Source organism: Bombina bombina, chromosome 6 (genome assembly GCF_027579735.1).
Source record: "Bombina bombina isolate aBomBom1 chromosome 6, aBomBom1.pri, whole genome shotgun sequence".
In the NCBI taxonomy this organism is placed as follows: domain Eukaryota; kingdom Metazoa; phylum Chordata; class Amphibia; order Anura; family Bombinatoridae; genus Bombina; species Bombina bombina.
Genome location: NC_069504.1, coordinates 1,070,871,352 through 1,070,894,370, shown reverse-complemented (window position 1 = coordinate 1,070,894,370; position 23,019 = coordinate 1,070,871,352). Strand labels below are relative to the sequence as shown.

Here is a 23,019-nt window from a genome sequence, read left to right as displayed (position 1 = left end):
TATAAATTAAAGGTAACGGGTAGCCTCTCTCAATGAATCTTTGACCCATATCCTTTAACCTATCATTTATTACATTAGGATCAGAAACAATCCGTCTGACCCTTAATAACTGGCTCTTTGGAAGTGAGTCAATCAAGGATGGAGAATGAGCGATATCATAACGTAGCAAACTGTTGCTGTCAGTGCTTTTTCTGAATATATCTGTCTTTAAAGTACATCCATCCTTGATTATCTTAGTATCCAAGAATTCTAGTGTTTCTTCATTCCATGTTAATTTAAATTTAATATGGCTTGTAACAGCATTTAAGTCTTGAACAAATGCTAATAGGGTTCCAACGTCGCCCAACCACACACCAAAAATATCATCTATGTAACGCCACCAGGTGGCGCCACATAAAATTAACCATTTATTACAAAAGACAAATTTCTCTTCAAATGTGTTCATAAAAATATTGGCGTAGTTAGAGGCGACGTTGGAACCCATAGCCGTTCCTTGTATTTGCAAATAGTAACTGTCTTCAAAAAAAAAAAAAATAGTTACAATTTAATACCATATCAAGTAATTGTAGCAAAAAAAATCAATTTTTTGCCTACTCAAATTAACATCATTAGCAAGCACTGACTCTAGCACCTAAACCACTGGCATGTGTAATAGAGGTATAAAGACTTTCTACATCTAAACTAAAGAGTATAAACTTACTTGATGCAAAATTTAGAGTATCCAATTTCAAGAGAAAATCGCTGGTATCTATGCTGCCACTCTCTGCTATTCTTAGCCCCTGGGTTAACCCATTGCGATAAATTCCAATCATTCTAGATCCTTAGAAGAGTTGATACATCCCTTTAGCCCTTAACTAAAGCAGAGTTGGATAGAAATGACCATTTTACCCCTGCATTCTCTAAATACCTATATAAAGTGCCTTGCATAAAGTACTATTTACCCTCTTGGACATCGTCACTTTCAACCTGGAATTACAATTGACTTTATTGGATTTACAGAACATACATAACAATGTAATAGTACAATTTAATTTATAGTGACTTGGTAGAACCACAATTTACTGCAATTACAGCTTTATGTCTTTTGGGGTAAGTATCTATCGCGTTTGTACATCTAGAGCCTATATTTTTTTTACCATTTTTCTTGCCCGCTCGTATGCAATGGTAATCTTGCTATCCGTCACAGGAGAAGATGGTCGGACAAGAGCTTGTGTGGAAATTCTCGACCTAAGAGGTGGAGAACAGGGCAGGGAAGCAGCAGTCTCATAACCGCTGCTTGATAAATCCTGACTGGAGGTTCGCTTGTGTGTCAAAGTGGGGAGAAGGGCTTGATAAATCGAGCCCCAAGTGTAGCTTTGGTTGCAAATATAGGATTATTATCCTGCTATAATGTGAACTTCTGTCCCAGTTTCAGGTATTTACAGACTGAAACAAGTTTTCCATCCAGAATTGAACTGTATTTGTCTCCATACAGCTTGCCATCAATCCTGGCCAATTTTCTAATTCCTGCAGTTGAAAACCATTCCCTACCATCATAATGCTTTACCGAAGGGATGTGTTCTCAGGGTAATGAGCACTGTTGGCTTTGTTCTATGTGTAGTTCATTTGATCAGCCATTATTTTTCTGCATTTCTAGCAGTTTACATCTACGATGTGCGATAAGTACTGGGACATTTAAAGTAACTGTAGATGTTAACGATAGGAACAGCCACTAAAAACTTAGATGAAATGAGGCTCAATGAGTTTTCTATCATGATCTCAGCTGAACAAGACACCTCAATAGTGTAATAAGCATCAACAAATGTAGCCTTGTATCACACTATAATTACACACAGGTCAGGTGGATTCCGTTTAGCTAATTATATGATTTTTAAGGCAACTGGTTGCACTAGGTTTGATTAGCTATGGGTGTAAACATTTATGAAACAACATATGTCTGGGGGTTTTTTTGTTTCATTTTCTTATATTTTGATTAATTTACTTTAAATAACTTTCCTGTCACAAAAAACATATTTTGTGCTTTCATAAGGTATGTTGTGTAAATCAAACAGTATTATTTCCTCCCCCCCCCCCAAAAAAAAAAAATCCCTTTCAATTCTAGGTTGTAACACTACAAATTGTAGAAACATACGTGGGGATACGCTAAGAGAGCAAATTATAAATCCACATTGTTGTAATTTGACTTAGACACTTGGTCAGCTAAGAGATGCTTATTACTTAAAGCGACAGTAAACAAATGAATATTTAGCACCTCCACTCTGTGTTTTTTTTTTAATGATCATCAAAGTCTCCCTCTCCAAAAGTAATTTTAGGTGGTGCAGTTTAAAATCCAAATCACATTTTTTAAATAAAAGAATACACTTCCACAATATCTATCTATCTATCTATCTATCTATCTATCTATCTATATCAGAACATTCCCCTAAACAGATATAAGCTTCAAGCTTTATTATGCACAGCTAAAAATATTACTGTGCCTTTAAACACTCCCCTAAAGGCACCAGTGGTTACTTCTATGTTTAACTGGAAACTAAAATAAAAAAATGAATGGGGAGTCATTAAAGTGAATACATCACGGGAAAACATCACTACAAACTGCTGTAAATCTTGCTCAATATTCCGCATCAAAGGGATAATCCTTGTGATTTTTGGCGCTGTAGGAAAAAAGGAAAATACGTAGACATTAATAGGCAATAAAAATTAATCAATGAGGTTACAGGAACATTTATACTAAAGAAAAACAAACACTAATTAGTGCCTTTAGCTGAAAATGAACTAAATGTCTTCAAGGAGAAATTTTCTCTCTGCAGTTTTATTTGAGGTTTATCTGTATTTTATAGCCGCCCCCTTTATCACCATCATCATGTAATAGTTAGTAACAGGCGTAAGGCGCCAGATAAGACAACAATGGGGAAAAATGACAATAATTTTTCATTTGGGAATTTTGTAAACAAAGAAATATTTAGACATTGTTATGGCTTCACAAAATTGTAAAAATTAATGGTTATATGGAAATTGCAGGTCTGGAATTATATAGAAAACCTACTGATAGCAATAAGCTACTACCTTATTATAAATATATTCTGAGCATCATGAGTTGCAATGCAAGGCTTAAAAATACCAGTTTCTGAGAAAACCGATTGCCATTTTAGCCAGAGATATTGTATTGGGGGGGGGGGGGGGGGTTTACAGCTGCGTCTTTCCCCATTGTGGTGTGCACCTACCCACCTGCATGTTTGTTTCACACTGATGCTAAAAGTGTACATGGCAGCCAGGCTTAATACTCTAATATATCCTTCTCTCCATTTAAACTTTCTGCATGTGGGTGACTAGACCCTAAGTCACAAAAAAGGTAAGCTGGGAAACAAAAGGTTAAACTCACTGTTATGCCTGTGTTAGTCACAACCAAAGGTTTTGTATAGTATCTATCTGTCTGTCTGTCTTTCTGTCTATCTATCTATCTGTGCTTCATACTGTGTGTGCGCTTCCTTCCCCTGTTATTATTTAATTGTGTTTCTTTTAAAGGAAGAGAGGTTGAAGAGAACAAGAAAAAGCAAGTCGACCCAAACTGAAATGAGCACAAAACCAGGATGGGCAGTTCTCGCTAATATTCATCATGTCAGCACACGAAACAGGAGAGTAATAGTGACAACTGGTCTGTAAAAAAGCAATGTGAATTCCCACAAGGGAAGGCATATTGATCTGGCAAAAATACCCTCCCACTGCTGGCTTAAGAAACAGAGAAACAAATAAAACCGGCATATAAGAGAATTATTAATGGAAAATAACAGACAATGACAATAATGTTGAAACAACAATATTTTGTTGTATAAAGAAAGCATTATGTTCAGTGGTAATACTGTGATCCGCTTGCCCAGTATGTTTAGCTACAATAAGAAACATTAGTATTTCCTTGTTTTGTTGCATGCTGTGATAATCGCTGGATGAATCCAACAGAAGAGATACCGTCTTGCTGAAATGTGCTGTAGCTTTTAGGCAATATTTTAGAGCTTTAACCACATCTAATGTGTCTAAGAGTCTCCTGACTATTAGAGGGATAGGAACAATGAAGAACAATTTGTCAGTTTCTTAAAGTGGATAACACCAATTCTGGTGAAAACAAAATAAAGGGGGTTTGAGGATAACACACCAGATTTATCAAGGCAAGCGGACATCTCTGCCCCTGTCCATCTGACATCCCTGCCCCATATTTAACATTGCAAACTACAGCTAGTGTGCAATGTAGCTCCATGCTTGTGCGCAGCCAATTAAGCATGGGCTGTCAATCTCCCCAGTCAGAAAAGTCCGGGGGGTTGAGATGCACCACTTAATAGGTGGCAAAGTGGCTTAAGAAGCAGCAGTCTAATGGCTGCTGCTTCTTAACTCTCCAGCTGCAAGTTTGCTCATGCAAGCCTGCAGCCAGAACTTTTGATAAATTTGGCCCATTGTGGTTACCAGCAGCAATTGAGCTATTCCAGTGAGATGGGATATATTGGTTTAAAAAGTAGAAGGCTACCAGAATAAAACACAAAATCCTGGCTCTTACTTTTAAAGCTCTCAATAACACTGATCCACCCTATATCTCCAACCTAGTCTCCAGAAACTCTCCGTCCCCTTCACTCTGCTCATGACCTTCTTCTCTCCTCCTATCTTGTTACTTCCTCTCATTCCTGTCTACAAGACTTCTCCAGACTGGCCCCTATTTCTTGGAACTTTATGCCTCGCTCCACAAGACTCCCCTAGTTTTCCAGCTCCTTAAATACTCTACTGTTCAGGGATGCATACAATATACAATAACATTTTTCTATATTAGTTACTCTCCTCCTTTAGTCATCCCCTTGAACCCCCTTAGCCTATGCCTATGAGCCCAGCCGCTTTGTAGATCACCTTCATGAGAGCTGATTTACAACAGTGAAAGTCTTGACAGGGCCCCCTATCCCTTTGTCTCCCATAATTGTTACCTTACATATTAGACCCATGTTTTGGCGCTTTACAAATAACTGATAATAATAATAATACTTCAAAAAGCACCCAATAATGGATGAGAAGAAAACAATGGACTGTTCTGAAGTGGCCTTCTATGAGTCCAGATCAGAAACCCAACAAACATCTATGAAAAGAGCTGAAACTCGCAGTTGACAAAAGGCAACCATCAAACCTGAGAGAACTGGAGCCAAAATCCCAAGCGAAAATTGTATAAATCGTATTTAGAGCTACAGAAAGCACTTGATTGCAGTTTTTGAGGCCAATTTATTAAAGGTCTTGTGGACCTGATCCAACAGTGCGGATCAGGTCCAAAAGACCTCTCTGAATGCGGAGAGCAATACTCTCTTGACAGTGATTCCTGTCCGCCTCATCAGAGCAAATTTTTACTTTCTTGGAACCTTACTAAGTGTGAATGGGATATTGTTTTGGGAGACCTCTCAGTTTCTATTTTGAAAAGATGTATTTAACACACGAAAAGTCATTTTTGGGAGCTTTTCTGTTGAAAACTTGCTTGTGAAGTCAGGCTTTTAACAAAGAAAATTATATAGCATTATGATCACTCAAGAAATCAATGTCCTATTCAGTTGGAAAGCAAAATGCCTTTTTGGGAGCAAATCGGCGTTAGATTGTAACAGAGGCCAAAGTTGTTTAATATTGTATGCTCTGTCTGACTAATGCGAGAAAAAAACAAAAGTTATGCTTACCTGATAAATTTATTTATTTCTTGACACGGTGAGTCCACGGATCATCATCAATTACTGTTGGGAATATCACTCCTGGCCAGCAGGAGGAGGCAAAGAGCACCACAGCAAAGCTGTTAAGTATCACTTCCCTTCCCACAAACCCCAGTCATTCGACCAAAGGAAAAGGAGCGAAAGGAAGCAACACAAGGTGCAGAGGTGCCTGAGGTCTATATAACAAAAAACATGTCTGAAAAATAGGGAGGGCCGTGGACCCATTGTGTCAATAAATAAATAAATTTATCAAGTAAGCATAAATTTTAATTAAGAAAAAGAATAGTGTTAGAAAAAACATAATTTATGCTTACCTGATAAATTCCTTTCTTCTGTAGTGTGATCAGTCCACGGGTCATCATTACTTCTGGGATATTAACTCCTCCCCAACAGGAAGTGCAAGAGGATTCACCCAGCAGAGCTGCATATAGCTCCTCCCCTCTACGTCACTCCCAGTCATTCGACCAAGGACCAACGAGAAAGGAAAAGCCAAGGGTGAAGTGGTGACTGGAGTATAAATTAAAAAATATTTACCTGCCTTAAAACAGGGCGGGCCGTGGACTGATCACACTACAGAAGAAAGGAATTTATCAGGTAAGCATAAATTATGTTTTCTTCTGTTAAGTGTGATCAGTCCACGGGTCATCATTACTTCTGGGATACCAATACCAAAGCAAAAGTACACGGATGACGGGAGGGATAGGCAGGCTCTTTATACAGAAGGAACCACTGCCTGAAGAACCTTTCTCCCAAAAATAGCCTCCGATGAAGCAAAAGTGTCAAATTTGTAAAATTTGGAAAAAGTATGAAGCGAAGACCAAGTTGCAGCCTTGCAAATCTGTTCAACAGAGGCCTCGTTCTTAAAGGCCCAAGTAGAAGCCACAGCTCTAGTGGAATGAGCTGTAATCCTTTCAGGAGGCTGCTGTCCAGCAGTCTCATAAGCTAAACGAATTATGCTACGAAGCCAAAAAGAAAGAGAGGTAGCAGAAGCTTTTTGACCTCTCCTCTGCCCAGAGTAAACGACAAACAGAGAAGACGTTTGTCGAAATTCCTTAGTTGCCTGTAAGTAAAATTTTAGAGCACGGACTACATCCAGGTTGTGCAGTAGACGTTCCTTCTTCGAAGAAGGATTTGGGCATAAAGAAGGAACAACAATCTCTTGATTGATATTCCTGTTAGTAACTACCTTAGGTAAGAACCCAGGTTTAGTACGCAGAACTACCTTATCCGAATGAAAAATCAAATAAGGAGAATCACAATGTAAGGCTGATAACTCAGAGACTCTTCGAGCCGAGGAAATAGCCATTAAAAATAGAACTTTCCAAGATAACAACTTTATATCAATGGAATGAAGGGGTTCAAACGGAACGCCCTGTAAAACATTAAGAACAAGGTTTAAACTCCATGGTGGAGCAACCGTTTTAAACACAGGCTTAATCCTGGCCAAAGCCTGACAAAAAGCCTGGACGTCAGGAACTTCTGACAGACGTTTGTGTAACAGAATGGACAGAGCTGAGATCTGTCCCTTTAATGAACTAGCGGATAAACCCTTTTCTAAACCTTCTTGTAGAAAAGACAATATCCTAGGAATCCCAACCTTACTCCAAGAGTAACCTTTGGATTCACACCAATATAGGTATTTACGCCATATCTTATGGTAAATCTTTCTGGTAACAGGTTTCCTAGCCTGTATTAAGGTATCAATAACTGACTCAGAAAACCCACGTCTTGATAAAATCAAGCGTTCAATTTCCAAGCAGTCAGCTTCAGAGAAGTTAGACTTTGATGTTTGAAGGGACCCTGTATCAGAAGGTCCTGTTTCAGAGGTAGAGACCAAGGTGGACAGGATGACATGTCCACCAGATCTGCATACCAAGTCCTGCGTGGCCACGCAGGTGCTATTAGAATCACTGATGCTCTCTCTTGTTTGATTCTGGCAATCAATTGAGGAAGCATCGGGAAGGGTGGAAACACGTAAGCCATCCTGAAGTCCCAAGGTGCTGTCAGGGCATCTATCAGGACTGCTTCTGGATCCCTGGATCTGGACCCATAACGAGGAAGCTTGGCGTTCTGTCGAGACGCCATGAGATCTATCTCTGGTTTGCCCCAACGTCGAAGTATGTGGGCAAAGACCTCCGGATGAAGTTCCCACTCCCCCGGATGAAAAGTCTGACGACTTAAGAAATCCGCCTCCCAGTTCTCCACTCCCGGGATGTGGATTGCTGACAGGTGGCAAGAGTGAGACTCTGCCCAGCGAATTATCTTTGATACTTCCATCATAGCTAGGGAGCTTCGTGTCCCTCCCTGATGGTTGATGTAAGCTACAGTCGTGATGTTGTCCGACTGAAACCTGATGAAACTCCGCGTTGTCAACTGGGGCCAAGCCAGGAGGGCATTGAGAACTGCTCTCAATTCCAGAATGTTTATTGGCAGGAGACTCTCCTCCTGACTCCATTGTCCCTGAGCCTTCAGAGAATTCCAGACGGCACCCCAACCTAGAAGGCTGGCGTCTGTTGTTACAAATGTCCAGTCTGGTCTGCTGAATGGCATCCCCCTGGACAGATGTGGCCGAGAAAGCCACCAAAGAAGAGAATTTCTGGTCTTTTGATCCAGATTCAGAGAAGGAATGTTTATTGGCAGGAGACTCTACTATGTCCATTGCCGCTACCATTAAGCCGATTACCTCCATGCATTGAGCCACTGACGGGTGTTGAATGGAATGAAGGGTGCGGCAAGCACTTTGAAGTCTTGTTAACCTGTTTTCTGTCAGGTAAATCTTCATTTTTACAGAATCTATAAGAGTCCCCAGGAAGGGAACTCTTGTGAGTGGAACGAGTGAACTTTTCTTTTCGTTCACCTTCCATCCATGTGACCTTAGAAATGCCAGTACTAACTCTGTATGAGACTTGGCAGTTTGAAAGCTTGAAGCTTGAATCAGAATGTCGTCTAGGTATGGAGCTACCGAGATTCCCCGCGGTCTTAGTACCGCCAGAAGAGCACCCAGAACCTTTGTGAAGATTCTTGGAGCTGTAGCCAATCCGAATGGAAGAGCTACAAACTGGTAATGCCTGTCTAGGAAGGCAAACCTTAGGTACCGGTAATGATCTTTGTGAATCGGTATGTGAAGGTAAGCATCTTTTAAATCTACAGTGGTCATGTACTGACCCTCTTGGATCATAGGTAAAATTGTCTGAATAGTCTCCATCTTGAACGATGGAACTCTTAGGAACTTGTTTAGGATCTTTAAGTCCAGGATTGGTCTGAAAGTTCCCTCTTTTTTGGGAACCACAAACAGATTTGAGTAAAACCCCTGTCCCTGTTCCGATCGTGGAACTGGATGGATTACTCCCATTAACAAGAGCTCTTGTACGCAGCGTAGAAACGCCTCTTTCTTTGTCTGGATTGTTGACAACCTTGACAGATGAAATCTCTCTCTTGGAGGAGAGTATTTGAAGTCCAGAAGGTATCCCTGAGATATTATTTCTAGCGCCCAGGGATCCTGGACATCTCTTGCCCAAGCCTGGGCGAAGAGAGAAAGCCTGCCCCCCACTAGATCCGATCCCGGATCGGGGGCCCTCAATTCATGCCGTTTTAGGGGCAGCAGTAGGTTTCCTGGTCTGCTTGCCCTTGTTCCAGGACTGGTTAGGTTTCCAGCCTTGTCTGTAGCGAGCAACAGCTCCTTCCTGTTTTGGTGCAGAGGAAGTTGATGCTGCTCCTGCTTTGAAATTACGAAAGGAACGAAAATTAGACTGTCTAGTCTTAGTTTTGGCTTTGTCCTGAGGCAGGGCATGGCCTTTACCTCCTGTAATGTCAGCGATAATCTCTTTCAACCCGGGCCCGAATAAGGTCTGCCCTTTGAAAGGTATATTAAGCAATTTAGACTTAGAAGTAACATCAGCTGACCAGGATTTTAGCCACAGCGCCCTGCGTGCCTGAATGGCGAATCCTGAATTCTTCGCCGTAAGTTTAGTTAGATGTACTACGGCCTCCGAAATGAATGAATTAGCTAGTTTAAGGACTCTAAGCCTGTCCGTAATATCGTCCAGAGTAGCTGAACTAATGTTCTCTTCCAGAGACTCAATCCAGAACGCCGCTGCAGCCGTGATCGGCGCAATGCATGCAAGGGGTTGCAATATAAAACCTTGTTGAACAAACATTTTCTTAAGGTAACCCTCTAATTTTTTATCCATTGGATCTGAAAAAGCACAGCTATCCTCCACCGGGATAGTGGTACGCTTAGCTAAAGTAGAAACTGCTCCCTCTACCTTAGGGACCGCTTGCCATAAGTCCCGTGTGGTGGCGTCTATTGGAAACATTTTTCTAAATATCGGAGGGGGTGAGAACGGCACACCGGGTCTATCCCACTCCTTAGAAACAATTTCAGTAATTCTCTTAGGTATAGGAAAAACCTCAGTACTCGTCGGTACCGCAAAATATTTATCCAACCTACACATTTTCTCTGGTATTGCAACTGTGTTACAATCATTCAGAGCCGCTAACACCTCCCCTAGTAATACACGGAGGTTTTCCAGTTTAAATTTAAAATTTGAAATATCTGAATCCAGTCTGTTTGGATCAGAACCGTCACCCACAGAATGAAGTTCTCCGTCCTCATGTTCTGCAACCTGTGACGCAGTATCTGACATGGCCCTAATATTATCAGCGCACTCTGTTCTCACCCCAGAGTGATCACGCTTACCTCTTAGTTCTGGTAATTTAGCCAAAACTTCAGTCATAACAGAAGCCATATCCTGTAATGTGATTTGTAATGGCCGGCCAGATGTACTCGGCGCTATAATATCACGCACCTCCCGAGCGGGAGATGCAGGTACTGGCACGTGAGGCGAGTTAGTCGGCATAACTCTCCCCTCGTTGTTTGGTGAAATTTGTTCAATTTGTACAGATTGACTTTTATTTAAAGTAGCATCAATACAGTTAGTACATAAATTTCTATTGGGCTCCACTTTGGCATTGCAACAAATGACACAGGTATCTTCCTCTGAATCAGACATGTTTAACACACTAGCAAATAAACTTGCAACTTAGAATACAATTCAATTAGAATAATATTAAAAACGTACTGTGCCTTTAAGAAGCACAGAAAATCTATGACAGTTGAAAATTAATAAATTGAAACAGTTATAGCCTCAATCCTTGTAAACAACACAACTTTAGCAAAGGTTTAATCCCAATAGCAAAGATAACAAATTCTGAAAGCAGGAAACAATTACAGAATAAACGTTTTTTATCACAGTCAACTATAATTCTCACAGCTCTGCTGAGAGAAATTACCTCCCTCAAAATAAGTTTGAAGACCCCTGAGTTCTAGAGATGAACTGGATCATGCAGGAAATACAATGAGCTGCTGACTGAAATAACTGATGCATAGAAAAGGCGCCAAAAAAACGGCCCTTCCCCCTCACACACAGCAGTGAGAGAGAACAGAAACTGTCAGAAAAAGATTAATCAACTGCCAAGTGGAAAAATGGTGCCCAAACATTTATTCACTCAGTACCTCAGCAAATGAAAACGATTTTACATTCCAGCAAAAACGTTAAACATAATTTCTAGTTATTAAACAGCTTAATGTACTTCTTACAGTGTAATTCTAGTGAAGTACCATTCCCCAGAATACTGAAGTGTAAAGTATACATACATGACATTATATCGGTATGGCAGGATTTTCTCATCAATTCCATTGTCAGAAAATAAAAGCTGCTACATACCTCTATGCAGATTCATCTGCCCGCTGTCCCCTGATCTGAAGTTTACCTCTCCTCAGATGGCCGAGAAACAGCAACATGATCTTAACTACTCCGGCTAAAATCATAGCAAAAACTCTGGTAGATTCTTCTTCAAACTCTGCCAGAGAGGTAATAACACACTCCGGTGCTATTTTAAAATAACAAACTTTTGATTGAAGATATAAAACTAAGTATAATCACCATAGCCCTCTCACACCTCCTATCTAGTCGTTGGGTGCAAGAGAATGACTGGGAGTGACGTAGAGGGGAGGAGCTATATGCAGCTCTGCTGGGTGAATCCTCTTGCACTTCCTGTTGGGGAGGAGTTAATATCCCAGAAGTAATGATGACCCGTGGACTGATCACACTTAACAGAAGAAAACCCTTAATCCAGCACACACTCATATACCAAATGTATGCAGCAACCCTCAGGTGACCTATGCATTCAATCAAAGGATGCAGGCAAAGGCAGTTTGCACAATCAAGATTTATTATACTCATATATCCTATCCCTAAAGCCTTGTACAATAAACTACGACTTAAGGAATGAATACCTAACAAGTAGATAAGCAATTTACAATAAACAAACTGCGGTTCTGTCAAAATTCATAAAGTCCAGTAGTTGGCGGCTGTAATCTTCGCATGCAAGTAACAATGGAGTAAGTGTAGCGATGTTAGAAAGCAAAAGCTAGATGATTAGTTGCCAAGCTATATGTCGACATTAGCAGTAACACAGTACATGAATTGTTAAATGCAGGATAGCCAGTCCGTGGTATAACAGAAACCAAAACACAGTCCGTTCTGTTGGGGCGGTACTTCCCCGTACCTTCACAGTGGGTTAATGACAGCTCACCTTAATCTCTGCAGTCATCCAGTATTAGGAACAATATATCCGCTTACCTCCGCTGCGGGCTTTGAGTGATACAGACCCTGCTTAATCGGGTCAAGATTCGCGGTGCTGCTTCCAGACAGGTAGGTTAATTCCACAGATGAGCTGACCACTGCCTTTGCTGTATCCGTCCTAGAAACCAGGTCTAGGGTAAGCCAATTCTTCATGGGGGTAAACCACCACATCTAGTTTGTGCAGCAAACGCTCCTTATGATAAGAAGGATTAGGACTCAAAGAAGGAACAACGATTTCCTGAATAATATTCCTGTCCGAAACAACTTTAGGAAGGAAACCTAACTTAGTAGGCAGAACCACCTTATCAGAATGAAAGATAAGATAAAGGGAATCACACTGCAATGCAGAGAGTTCAGAGACTCTCCGAGCAGAAGAAATGACAACAAGAAACAAAACCTTCCAAGATAACATCTTAATATCTAAGGAATGCATAGGCTCAAACGGAGCCTGCTGTAAAACTTTAAGAACAAGGTTAAGACTCCATGGAGGAGTAACAGGTTTAAACACAGGCCTGATTCTGAACAATGCCTGACAAAAAGATTGCACGTGGCACATCCGCCAGATGCTTATGCAACAAAATAGACAACGCAGAAATCTGACCTTTCAGAGTACTTGCTGACAAACCCTTCTCCAGACCCTCCTGGAGAAAGGACAAAATCCTAGGAATCCTGCCTCTGGATTCACACCAATACAGATATTTACGCCATATCTTATGGTAAATCCTTCTTGTCACATGATTGCAAGCCTAGCTCAAGGTCTCAACGACTGACTCGGAAAACCCACGCTTCGATAAAATTAAGCGTTCAATCTCCAAGCAGTCAGCTTCAGAGAAACAAGATTTGGATGAAGGAAGGGACCCTGAAGTAGAAGGTCCTTCCTCAGAGGTAGTCTCCAAGGTGGAAGAGATGACATTTCTACTAGGTCTGCATACCAGATCCTTCGAGGCCACACCAATGCTATGAGAATCACTAACGCCCTCTCCTACTTGACTCGAGCAAGGAGAACGAACAGGGGAAACAGGTATGCTAGACTGAAATTCCAAGGGCCTGCCAGAGTATCTATCAGGACAGCCTGTGGATCCATTGACCTCGCATCATATCTCGGGAGCTTGGCATTCTGCAGAGAAGCCATGAGATCCAGCTCCAGCCATCCCCATTTGAGGACTAAGGAGGAAAACACCTCCGGGTGTAGTTCCCACTTCCGGGATGAAAAGTCTGTCTGCTCAGAAAATCCGCCTTCCAATTGTCCACTCCTGGAATGTGGATCGTGGATAGACAGCAGTTGTGGATCTCCGCCCACTGAATAATTCAAGCCACCTCTGTCATGGCCAAGGAACTCAGAGTTCCTCCCTGGTGGTTGATGTACGCCACCGGTTATGTTGTCCGACTGAAACCTGATAAACCGGGCTGAAGCTAACTGAGGCCAGGCCAGTAGAGCATTGAAGATCGCTCTCAGTTCTAGGATGTTTATGGGGAGATCTGACTCTTCCCGAATCCAAAGACCCTGAGCCTTCAATGAGCCCCAGACTGCTCCCCAGCCCAGCAGGCTGGCATCCATGGTCACAATCACCCATGAAGGTCTGCGAAAGCAAGTTCCCTGGGAAAGTGATCCTGAGACAACCACCACGGAAGAGAGTCTCTTTTCACCTGATCCAGATCTATTTGAGGAGACAGATCCACATAGTCCCCGTTCCATTGTATTAGCATGCATAACTGCAGAGCTCTGAGATGGAACCGAGCAAATGGAATGATGTCCATGGAAGCAATCATCAGACCAATCACCTCCATACATTGAGCCACTGATGGCCGAGACGAGAACTGAAGGACAAGGCAAGAGTTGAAGATCTTTGATTTCCTGAGCTCCGTCAGAAATATCTTCATCGATAGGGAATCTATAATGGTTCCTAAGAACACTACCCTTGTAGCCGGCCAGCCAGCGAACTTTTGCCCAGATTTATCTTCCATCCATGGGAGCGAAGAAAAGACAACAAGATCTCTGTATGAGAGTTTGCTTGTTGAAAAGATGGCGCCTGAACAAGAATGTCATCAAGATATGGCGCAACTGCAATGCCCCGAGATCAGACCACTGCCAGAAGAGCCCCCAGAACCTTTGAGAAAATTCTGGGAGCTGTGGCAAGTCCAAACGGAAGAAGTGATTGTCCAAGAAGGCGAACCTCAGAAAACCTGTGATGATCCTTGTGAATGGGAACATGAAGGTACGCATCCTTTAGGTCTATGGTTGTCATGAATTGACCCTCTTGGACCAAAGGAAGAATGAAACATATAGTTTCCATCTTAAAGGACGGTACTCTGAGGAACTTGTTTAAAATAAGTCTGAAAGTTCCCTCTTTCTTGGGAACCACGAATAGCTTGGAGTAGAATCCCATACCCTGTTCCTGTCTTGGAATAGGAATTAGCACTCCCAGAGCGGAAAGATCCTGAACACAATTTAAGAACGCCTCTCTTTTTATCTGGTCTGCAGATAATCTTGAGAGGAGGAACCTGACCCTGGGAGGAAAAGTTTTGAACTCTAGTTTGTACCCCTGGGATACAATGTCCACCGCCCAAGGATCCGGGACATCCCGTATCCAAGCTTGAGCGAATAGAGAAAGTCTGCCCCCTACTAGATCCGTTCCTGGATCGGGGGCAGACCCTTCATGCTAATTTTGAAGCAGTTGCTGGCTTCTTAGATTGCTTCCCCTTGTTCCAAGACTGATTAGGCTTCCAGGAAGGTTTGGACTGTTCCTGCTTGGAAGAGGGAGGGGAAGGCTTACCTCTAAAGTTTCAAAAGGATTGAAAATTACTCTGACACCCTTTCTGCTTATTCCTCTTATCCTGTGGAAGAAAGACCCTTTTCCTCCTGTAATATCTTAAATAATTTCAGCCAAGCCAAGCCCAAACAAAGTCTTACCCTTGTAGGGGATTGTCAAAAGTTTGGACTTAGATGAAACATCCACAGACCAGGACTTCAACCATAAGGCTCTGCGAGCTAGAACCGCAAACCCAGATATTTTTGCTCCCAGCTTAATGACTTGAAGGGAAGCATCCATAATAAAGGAATTGGCTAACTTAAGGGCCTTAATCCTGTCCTGGATCTCCTCGAGAGGAGTATCTGTCTGAATAGAATAAGACAGCGCATCAAACCAGTAAGCTGCAGCGCTGGTGACGGTGGCAATACACACCGCAGGCTGCCATTGGAGACCCTGGTGAACATACATTTTCTTCAGCAATGCCTTCAACTTCTTATTCATTGGATCCTTAAAAGAACGACTATCCTCTATGGGAATAGTAGTCCTCTTAGCCAAAGTGGAGAGTGCAAGATCGCCCCTTGCACTCCCGTGCAATAATCTCTGTAACATGGTCTGGTACAGGGAATACCTCCACCGCGGAGGGAAAATCAAAGTACTTGTTCAGCTTACTAGACTTCTTAGGGTTGACTACCACAGTCGCATCGGAGTCGTCCAAGGTAGCCGAAACCTCCTTAAATCTGAAGGATACAACTTCAGCATCAGAAGAAGGAATTATACTGAGTCTGAGATTTCACCCTCATATGCTACCGAAGTGTCTTCTTCCTCCAACCTTTGAGAAGGAGCACCTTGGCTAGCCACAATTTGATCAGAAACTTTACTCACTGATTCTTTAAGTTTCCTTTTACGCTTTCCCTACAGTATGGGAAAAGCGGACAATGCCTCAGATACCGCAGAGGATACCTGGGTAGCAATGTCTCCCGGATTGTGAGAGGAAATGCAGGACACTGCATGTGTAGACTGAAAAAGATTGGGACGCTTGAGGAGAAAGCTGCGGCATATCTGATACAGGAGACACCTGAACAGCATCCGCCTTAGCTAATGGTGGCTCATGATTAAAAATTCTATCCCTGTAACTCAAAGTTCTCTCAATGCATGAGGAACAAAATGGTACCTGGGAATCAAAACACAGTTTGCATGCATCAATTTGTTAAGCATCTTGATCCATCTTTGCAATAATAATGCCAAAAAATAAAAAAAACAAAATTTATGCTTACCTGATAAATTTCTTTCTTTTGCGATGTACCGAGTCCACGGATTCATCCTAACTTGTGGGATATTGTCCTTCCTGACAGGAAGTAGCAAAGAGAGCACCACAGCAGAGCTGTCTATATAGCTCCCCCCTTAACTCCACACCCTAGTCATTCGACCGAAGGCCAAGGAAGAAAAGGAGAAACTATAAGGTGCAGAGGTGACTGAAGTTTACATAAAAAAATACTATCTGCCTTGAATAGACAGGACGGGCCGTGGACTCGGTACATCGCAAAAGAAAGAAATTTATCAGGTAAGCATACATTTTGTTTTCTTTTGCATGATGTACCGAGTCCACGGATTCATCCTAACTTGTGGGATACCAATACCAAAGCTTTAGGACACGGATGAAGGGAGGGACAAGACAGGAACCTAAACGGAAGGCACCACTGCTTGCAAAACCTTTCTCCCAAAAATAGCCTCCAAAGAAGCAAAAGTATCAAATTTATAAAATTTTGAAAAGGCATGAAGCGACGACCAAGTCGCAGCCTTACAAATCTGTTCAACAGAAGCATCATTTTTAAAAGCCCATGTGGAAGCTACCGCTCTAGTAGAATGAGCTGTAATCCTTTCAGGAGGCTTCTGTCCAGCAGTCTCATAAGCCAAACGGATGATGCTTTTCAACCAAAAGGAAAGAGAAGTCGCCGTAGCCTTTTGACCCCTACACTTTCCAGAATAGACAACAAACAAAGAAGATGTTTGACGAAAATCTTTTGTTGCCTGCAAATAAAATTTCAAAGCACGAACCACGTCCAAGTTGTGCAACAGACGTTCCTTCTTACAAGAAGGATTAGGACACAGAGAAGGAACAACAATTTCTTGATTGATATTCCTGTTAGTAACAACCTTAGGTAGGAACCCAGGCTTGGTACGCAAGACCACCTTATCAGCATGGAACACAAGATAAGGAGAGTCACATTGTAATGCAGATAGTTCAGAAACTCTTCGAGCTGAAGAGATAGCAACTAGGAACAAAACTTTCCAAGATAAAAGCTTAATATCTATGGAATGCATGGGTTCAAATGGAACCCCCTGAAGAACTCTAAGAACTAAATTTAGACTCCATGGCGGAGCAATAAGTTTAAACACAGGCTTAATTCTAACTAAAGCCTGACAAAAAGCCTGAACGTCTGGAACATCTGCCAGACGCTTGTGCAACAAAATAGACAGAGCAGATATCTGTCCCTTGAACTAGCTGATAATCCTTTCTCCAATCCCTCTTGGAGAAAAGACAAAATCCTAGGAATCCTGATTTTACTCCAGGACAAGCCTTTGGATTTGCACCAAAAAAGATATTTACGCCATATCTTATGATAAATTTTCCTGGTAACAGGCTTTCAAGCCTGAATGAAGGTATTTATGACTGACTCAGAGAAATCCCGCTTTGATAGAATCAAGCGTTCAATCTCCAAGCAGTCAGTTGCAGAGAAATAAGATTTGGATGCTTAGATTTAGATGACACATCAGCTGACCAGGACTTAAGCCATAACGCTCTACGCACTAAAATGGCAAAACCTGAATTCTTGGCCGCTAATTTAGCAAGATGAAAAGCGGCGTTTGTAATAAAAGAATTAGCCAACTTAACAGCCTTAATTCTGTCCAAAATATCATCTAGTGGGGTCTCCATCTGAAGAGCCTCTTCTAGAGCCTCAAACCAAAAGGCAGCTGCAGTGGTTACAGGAACAATGCATGGTATAGGTTGAAGAAGAAAACCTTGATGAACAAAAATTTTCTTTAGGAGACCCTCTAATTTTTTATCCATAGGATCAATGAAAGCACAACTGTCTTCAATAGGTATAGTTGTACGCTTAGCCAGGGAAGAAATAGCTCCCTCCACCTTAGGGACCGTCTGCCATGAGTCCTTTATGGTGTCAGAAATGGGAGACATTTTCTTAAAAACAGGAGGGGGAGAGAACGGAATACCTGGTTTATCCCACTCCTTAGTAACAATGTCCGAAATCCTCTTAGGGACCGGAAACACATCAGTGTAAACAGGAACCTCTAAATATTTGTCCATTTTACACAATTTCTCTGGAACTACAATAGGGTCGCAATCATCCAGAGTAGCTAAAACCTCCCTGAGCAATAAACGGAGGTGCTCTAGCTTAAATTTAAATGCCGTCATATCTGAATCTGTCTGAGAGAACATCTTTCCTGAATCAGAAATCTCTCCCTCAGACAGCAAATCCCTCATCCCTACCTCAGAACATTGTGAGGGAATAACGGATACGGCAACTAAAGCGTCAGAAGGCTCAGCATTTGTTCTTAACCCAGAGCTACTGCGCTTCCCTTGCAACCCAGGCAGCTTAGATAAAACCTCTGTGAGGGTAGTATTCTACTGAAGCCATATCTTGCAAGGTGAAAGAATTAGACGCACTAGAAGTACTCGGCGTCGCTTGTGCGGGCGTTACTGGTTGTGACACTTGGGAAGAACTAGATTGCAAAACCTGATTTCCTTCTGTCTGAGAATCATCTAATGGCAAACTTTTATAAGTCAAAATATGCTGTTTGCAATTTATAGACATATCAGTACAAGTGGGACACATTCTAAGAGGGCTTAAATGGCTTCTAAACAAATTGAACAATGAGTTTCCTCAGGGTCAGACATGTTTAACAGACTAGTAATAAAGCAAGCAAGCTTGGAAAACACTTAATTTAATGAAAAAAACACAATTTGCAAAAACGGTACTGTGCCTTTAAGAGAGAAAAAGGCATACACAAACTGCAAAACAGGTTAAAATTGCTTCAATTTTTCTGAAATTGTAACAGTGTACCCACTAAGCTTTAGAAGGATTGCACCACAAGTTAATAAGTAATAAACCTCCAAATGAAAAAACTGGATTGAAATATGTCTAAAACCGGTTAAAACCCCTTAAAGCACCTTGCCACAGCTCTGCTGTGGCCCTACCTGCCCTTAGGAAGCGATAATATGGGGTTTAAAGCTTCAATTAGTCCCTCAGAAGACTCTCAGGACCTCAGGAGAAGTTGCTTGCTGCTTGTAAATGTAGGCCCCGCCTGCTGGGGCCTACACAAAACTAACAAACCCTGCCTGAAAGCCATGTGGGTTATAAACAACCCCAAAGAACCCTCAAGCAAATGTCCCATAAAACAGTGCCCACAAAAAATTAACCCTTTATGCAAGCTAGTAAAAACCTCTGATAACACTAGGATTACTGCTTACTCTTCCCCTAATGGGGACACTGTCAGCCTTTCTGAGTTAATACAGTCTCTGCAGAAAATATGACTGAACATACCTCATTGCTGTATAGCAAGAAACCGTTCCTCACACTGAAGTTTTCCTGTACTCCTCAGCTTCTGTGGGAACAGCAGTGGACCTTAGTTACAAATGCTAAGATCATCATCCTCCAGGCAGAAATCTTCATCTATGTCCTGCCTGAGAGTAAATAGTACAACACCGGTACCATTTAAAAATAACAAACACTTGATTTAAGATAAAATAAAACTAACAGTTTAACACCTCTTCTCTTTACTCTTCCTGCTTAGAGCCAGCAAAGGAGAATGACTGGGGGGTGGAGTTAAGGGGGGAGCTATATAGACAGCTCTGCTGTGGTGCTCTGTTCGCTACTTCCTGTCAGGAAGGACAATATCCCACAAGTTAGGATGAATCCGTGGACTCGATATATCATGCAAAAGAAAAATAAACCGTTCTTTATTTCACTTTTATTAAGAATACTGCGCCTTTAAATTATGTTTAATTTCAGAATTTGTAAAGCCTCTTGTACCAAAAAGAAACAAGTTACTGCAATAAACCCCAGGCAAACCTCAGCAACCTTACTGAGGTGTCTACCTGTCCTGCAGCCTGAGATCGATTCTCTCTCACAAACAATACGGCTCTCTGGACCTGTAGATCCGACGGCTGAGTAAAATAATTCTATAACAGAGCAGCCGACAACTGCGTTACTACCCCGCAACTCCGACAGAGCAAACTGAAAGTGCGCCAACAGAACTAACCGCCCTCTTACAAGGACCCTCCCCTTTTGCCTGGAGCAGTCCCGGCGGTCATAAACACAGTAATAGGAGGTAACACATGGCCACACTAAAAGTATATCAAACGGCCCTTAAAAAATCCCGGATCTCAACCGGAGCGAAAGACACAACTGAGCCACCAATAAATGATAAAACATCTCCCAATCTCAGTCTACAGTGCCTGCAAACTGCCTAAATGATTAACCCTCAATAGGGTCAATGATAAAAGTCCCCTTTTTATTTTAAACAGCATCAAGCTGCTGAAGTGCCAAATTTTCCTTTCCCAAACGAAAAAATATATATGGCACTTACCTGAAAGACAGTCTGTCCAGCAGCAGGACAGTTAACCTGGTTTGAGAGGATGCCGTACCTCACATCGACCTGTGGAAAAATAAAGAACTGAGTAAGCTTACTCAGGCTTTCTGACTAGGGCAGCAAAAAACATTCAGAAAGCGCTGTGAGGATTTGAACATCACAAGTTCCCAATTGCTCAAAAGCCACCACTGCCCTACTGAAGAGACTGACATGGACTAAGGCTAGGCCCCAGAAACGATCAAAGCAAACCTACTCTGCTTTAAAATAAATCTTGATTGAAGAAAAACCTAAAACTTCACCTCTTCCTTGCACCTCAGGCAAAGAGAATGACTGGGGTTTGTGGGAAGGGAAGTGATACTTAACAGCTTTGCTGTTGTGCTCTTTGCCTCCTCCTGCTGGCCAGGAGTGATATTCCCAACAGTAATTGATGATGATCCGTGGACTCACCGTGTCATTAGAAAGAAATGTAGGCTTCTTGTCCCTTTAAAGAGCTAGGTGATGCTTCACCCTGGAGTAGAACACAGGACTGGAGTACACAGAAAGAGCTAAAAACAATGCTGCAACTGTATTATTATGCAAGGGGGCAGAGCATGATACAGACTAAAGTAAACATATATAGTGCTATAAAACTGATCTAGAAAGAAATGTTTAAATTGGCATTCTACTGCAATCAATGCTGGGGTTTAAAGCCCTATCACATTTTGCAAATGTGCTTGTGCCTGGTATGTACACTCTAGGTGACGTTGTCTATGTAGGGCGTGCAAGAATATCAAAGGAGCAGGAAGTACGGTAAGACATTAAACTTAATATATGGAACAGAAATGCCTCATAGAAATCCATATTAGTGAATCAGCTTTTGACAAAAATATTTCTTTATAAAAAGAGTTATACAAAAAATGAATTGAACAGAAGTACATTTCTTTATAATCACTTTGCATAAGCCAATTACATGCTCTAATTTGTTAACACACAGAAGTACCGCTCGATCCACATGGGTTAAACACATAGGGCTAGATTACATGCGGAGAGCTAAATTATTGCGCTCCTGCAAACGTGCACATTTTGTGTGCTGGTATTACATTATCGTGCACTGGTATTACAAAGTGGAGCTCCATTTGTAATCTGGCCCATAGTAGTGTAAGGTCAAAAGTCTTAAATTCACATGCGCTAACGAATTAGAAAATGTCTTTTTTTTTTTATTATTATTTTTTTTTTTTTAACTATTATGGCCCTTTAACAAAAAAACAACAAAAAAATAGAAATACAATTCTAGGAGCCATGAATTTGTCATGACCTTGCTTTAGCAATACTTACAATATTAACGGGCACGCCCTCCATCCCCTCTCAAAGCTAAAGATTGTTTCCATTTCTTTAGGAGACAGTTCAAAGTCAAACACCTGAAAATCAAGAATCCATTAGCAAAGGTAAACAAAGGATACATTAACCTACTGTTATTTGTTAGAAAAGGGACTGAAAGCTCAAACTGGAAATGTGTTTAGGTGCTTTTCAATTTGAAATAGAACCATTTTTGCAATATACTTCCATTAGCAAAAAATGCTTCTAGTAATAGTTATATACATATGCACATATGCTGTGGGGGCCCCTCGCACCAATATTTAAACACCACACTTTCTCAGACACTCAGCAGTGGCTTGTTTGGTACAAATGATGTATTTAGAAACAATACACACCACTGCCAGATCTCTGGGTGAATACTGATGCACAGGCCCACACAGCATATGTGCATATGCCGCAGAAAACCAGTAATAACTTTTACTAGAAGCATTTTTTGCTAATGGAAGTATATTGCAAAAAACTAAATTTATGCTTACCTGATAAATTTATTTCTCCTTGACACGATGAGTCCACGGATCATCTAATTACTATTGGGAATATCACTCTTGCCCAGCAGGAGCCGGCAAAGAGCACCACAGCAAAGCTGTTAAATATCACCTCCCTTCCTTCCAACCCGTCATTCGACCGAAGCAAAGGAGAGAAAGGAAGCAACAAGGTGCAGAGGTGTCTGAAGTTTATAACATACCAACAACCTGTCCAAGAACAGGGCGGGCCATGGACTCATCGTGTCAAGAAATAAATAAATTTATCAGGTAAGCATAAATTTTGTTTTCTTTCTAATGACACGATGAGTCCATGGATCATCTAATTACTATTGTGAATTAATACCCAAGCTAGAGTACACAGATGATAAGGGAGGGACAAGACAGGGAACCTAAACGGAAGACACCACTGCTTGAAAAACCTTTCTCCCAAAAGAGGCCTCAGCCGAGGCAA

At 41.6% G+C, this 23,019-nt stretch overlaps 1 protein-coding gene across 1 annotated transcript in view; it reads right to left on the bottom strand.

Moving 5' to 3' along the window:
• Positions 1–955: 955 nt before the first annotated feature.
• The window catches only part of LOC128664888 (aldo-keto reductase family 1 member B1-like), a 186,091-nt gene continuing 164,027 nt past the window's right edge, over positions 956–23,019 (bottom strand). The window contains exons 10-11 of the mRNA XM_053719684.1: positions 22,042–22,124; positions 956–2,654 (exon numbers count right to left, since the gene is read on the bottom strand). Of these exons, the coding sequence (XP_053575659.1) occupies positions 2,612–2,654; positions 22,042–22,124 (126 nt within the window). The 3' untranslated portion in view covers positions 956–2,611. The remainder of the gene's footprint in view (positions 2,655–22,041; positions 22,125–23,019) is intronic.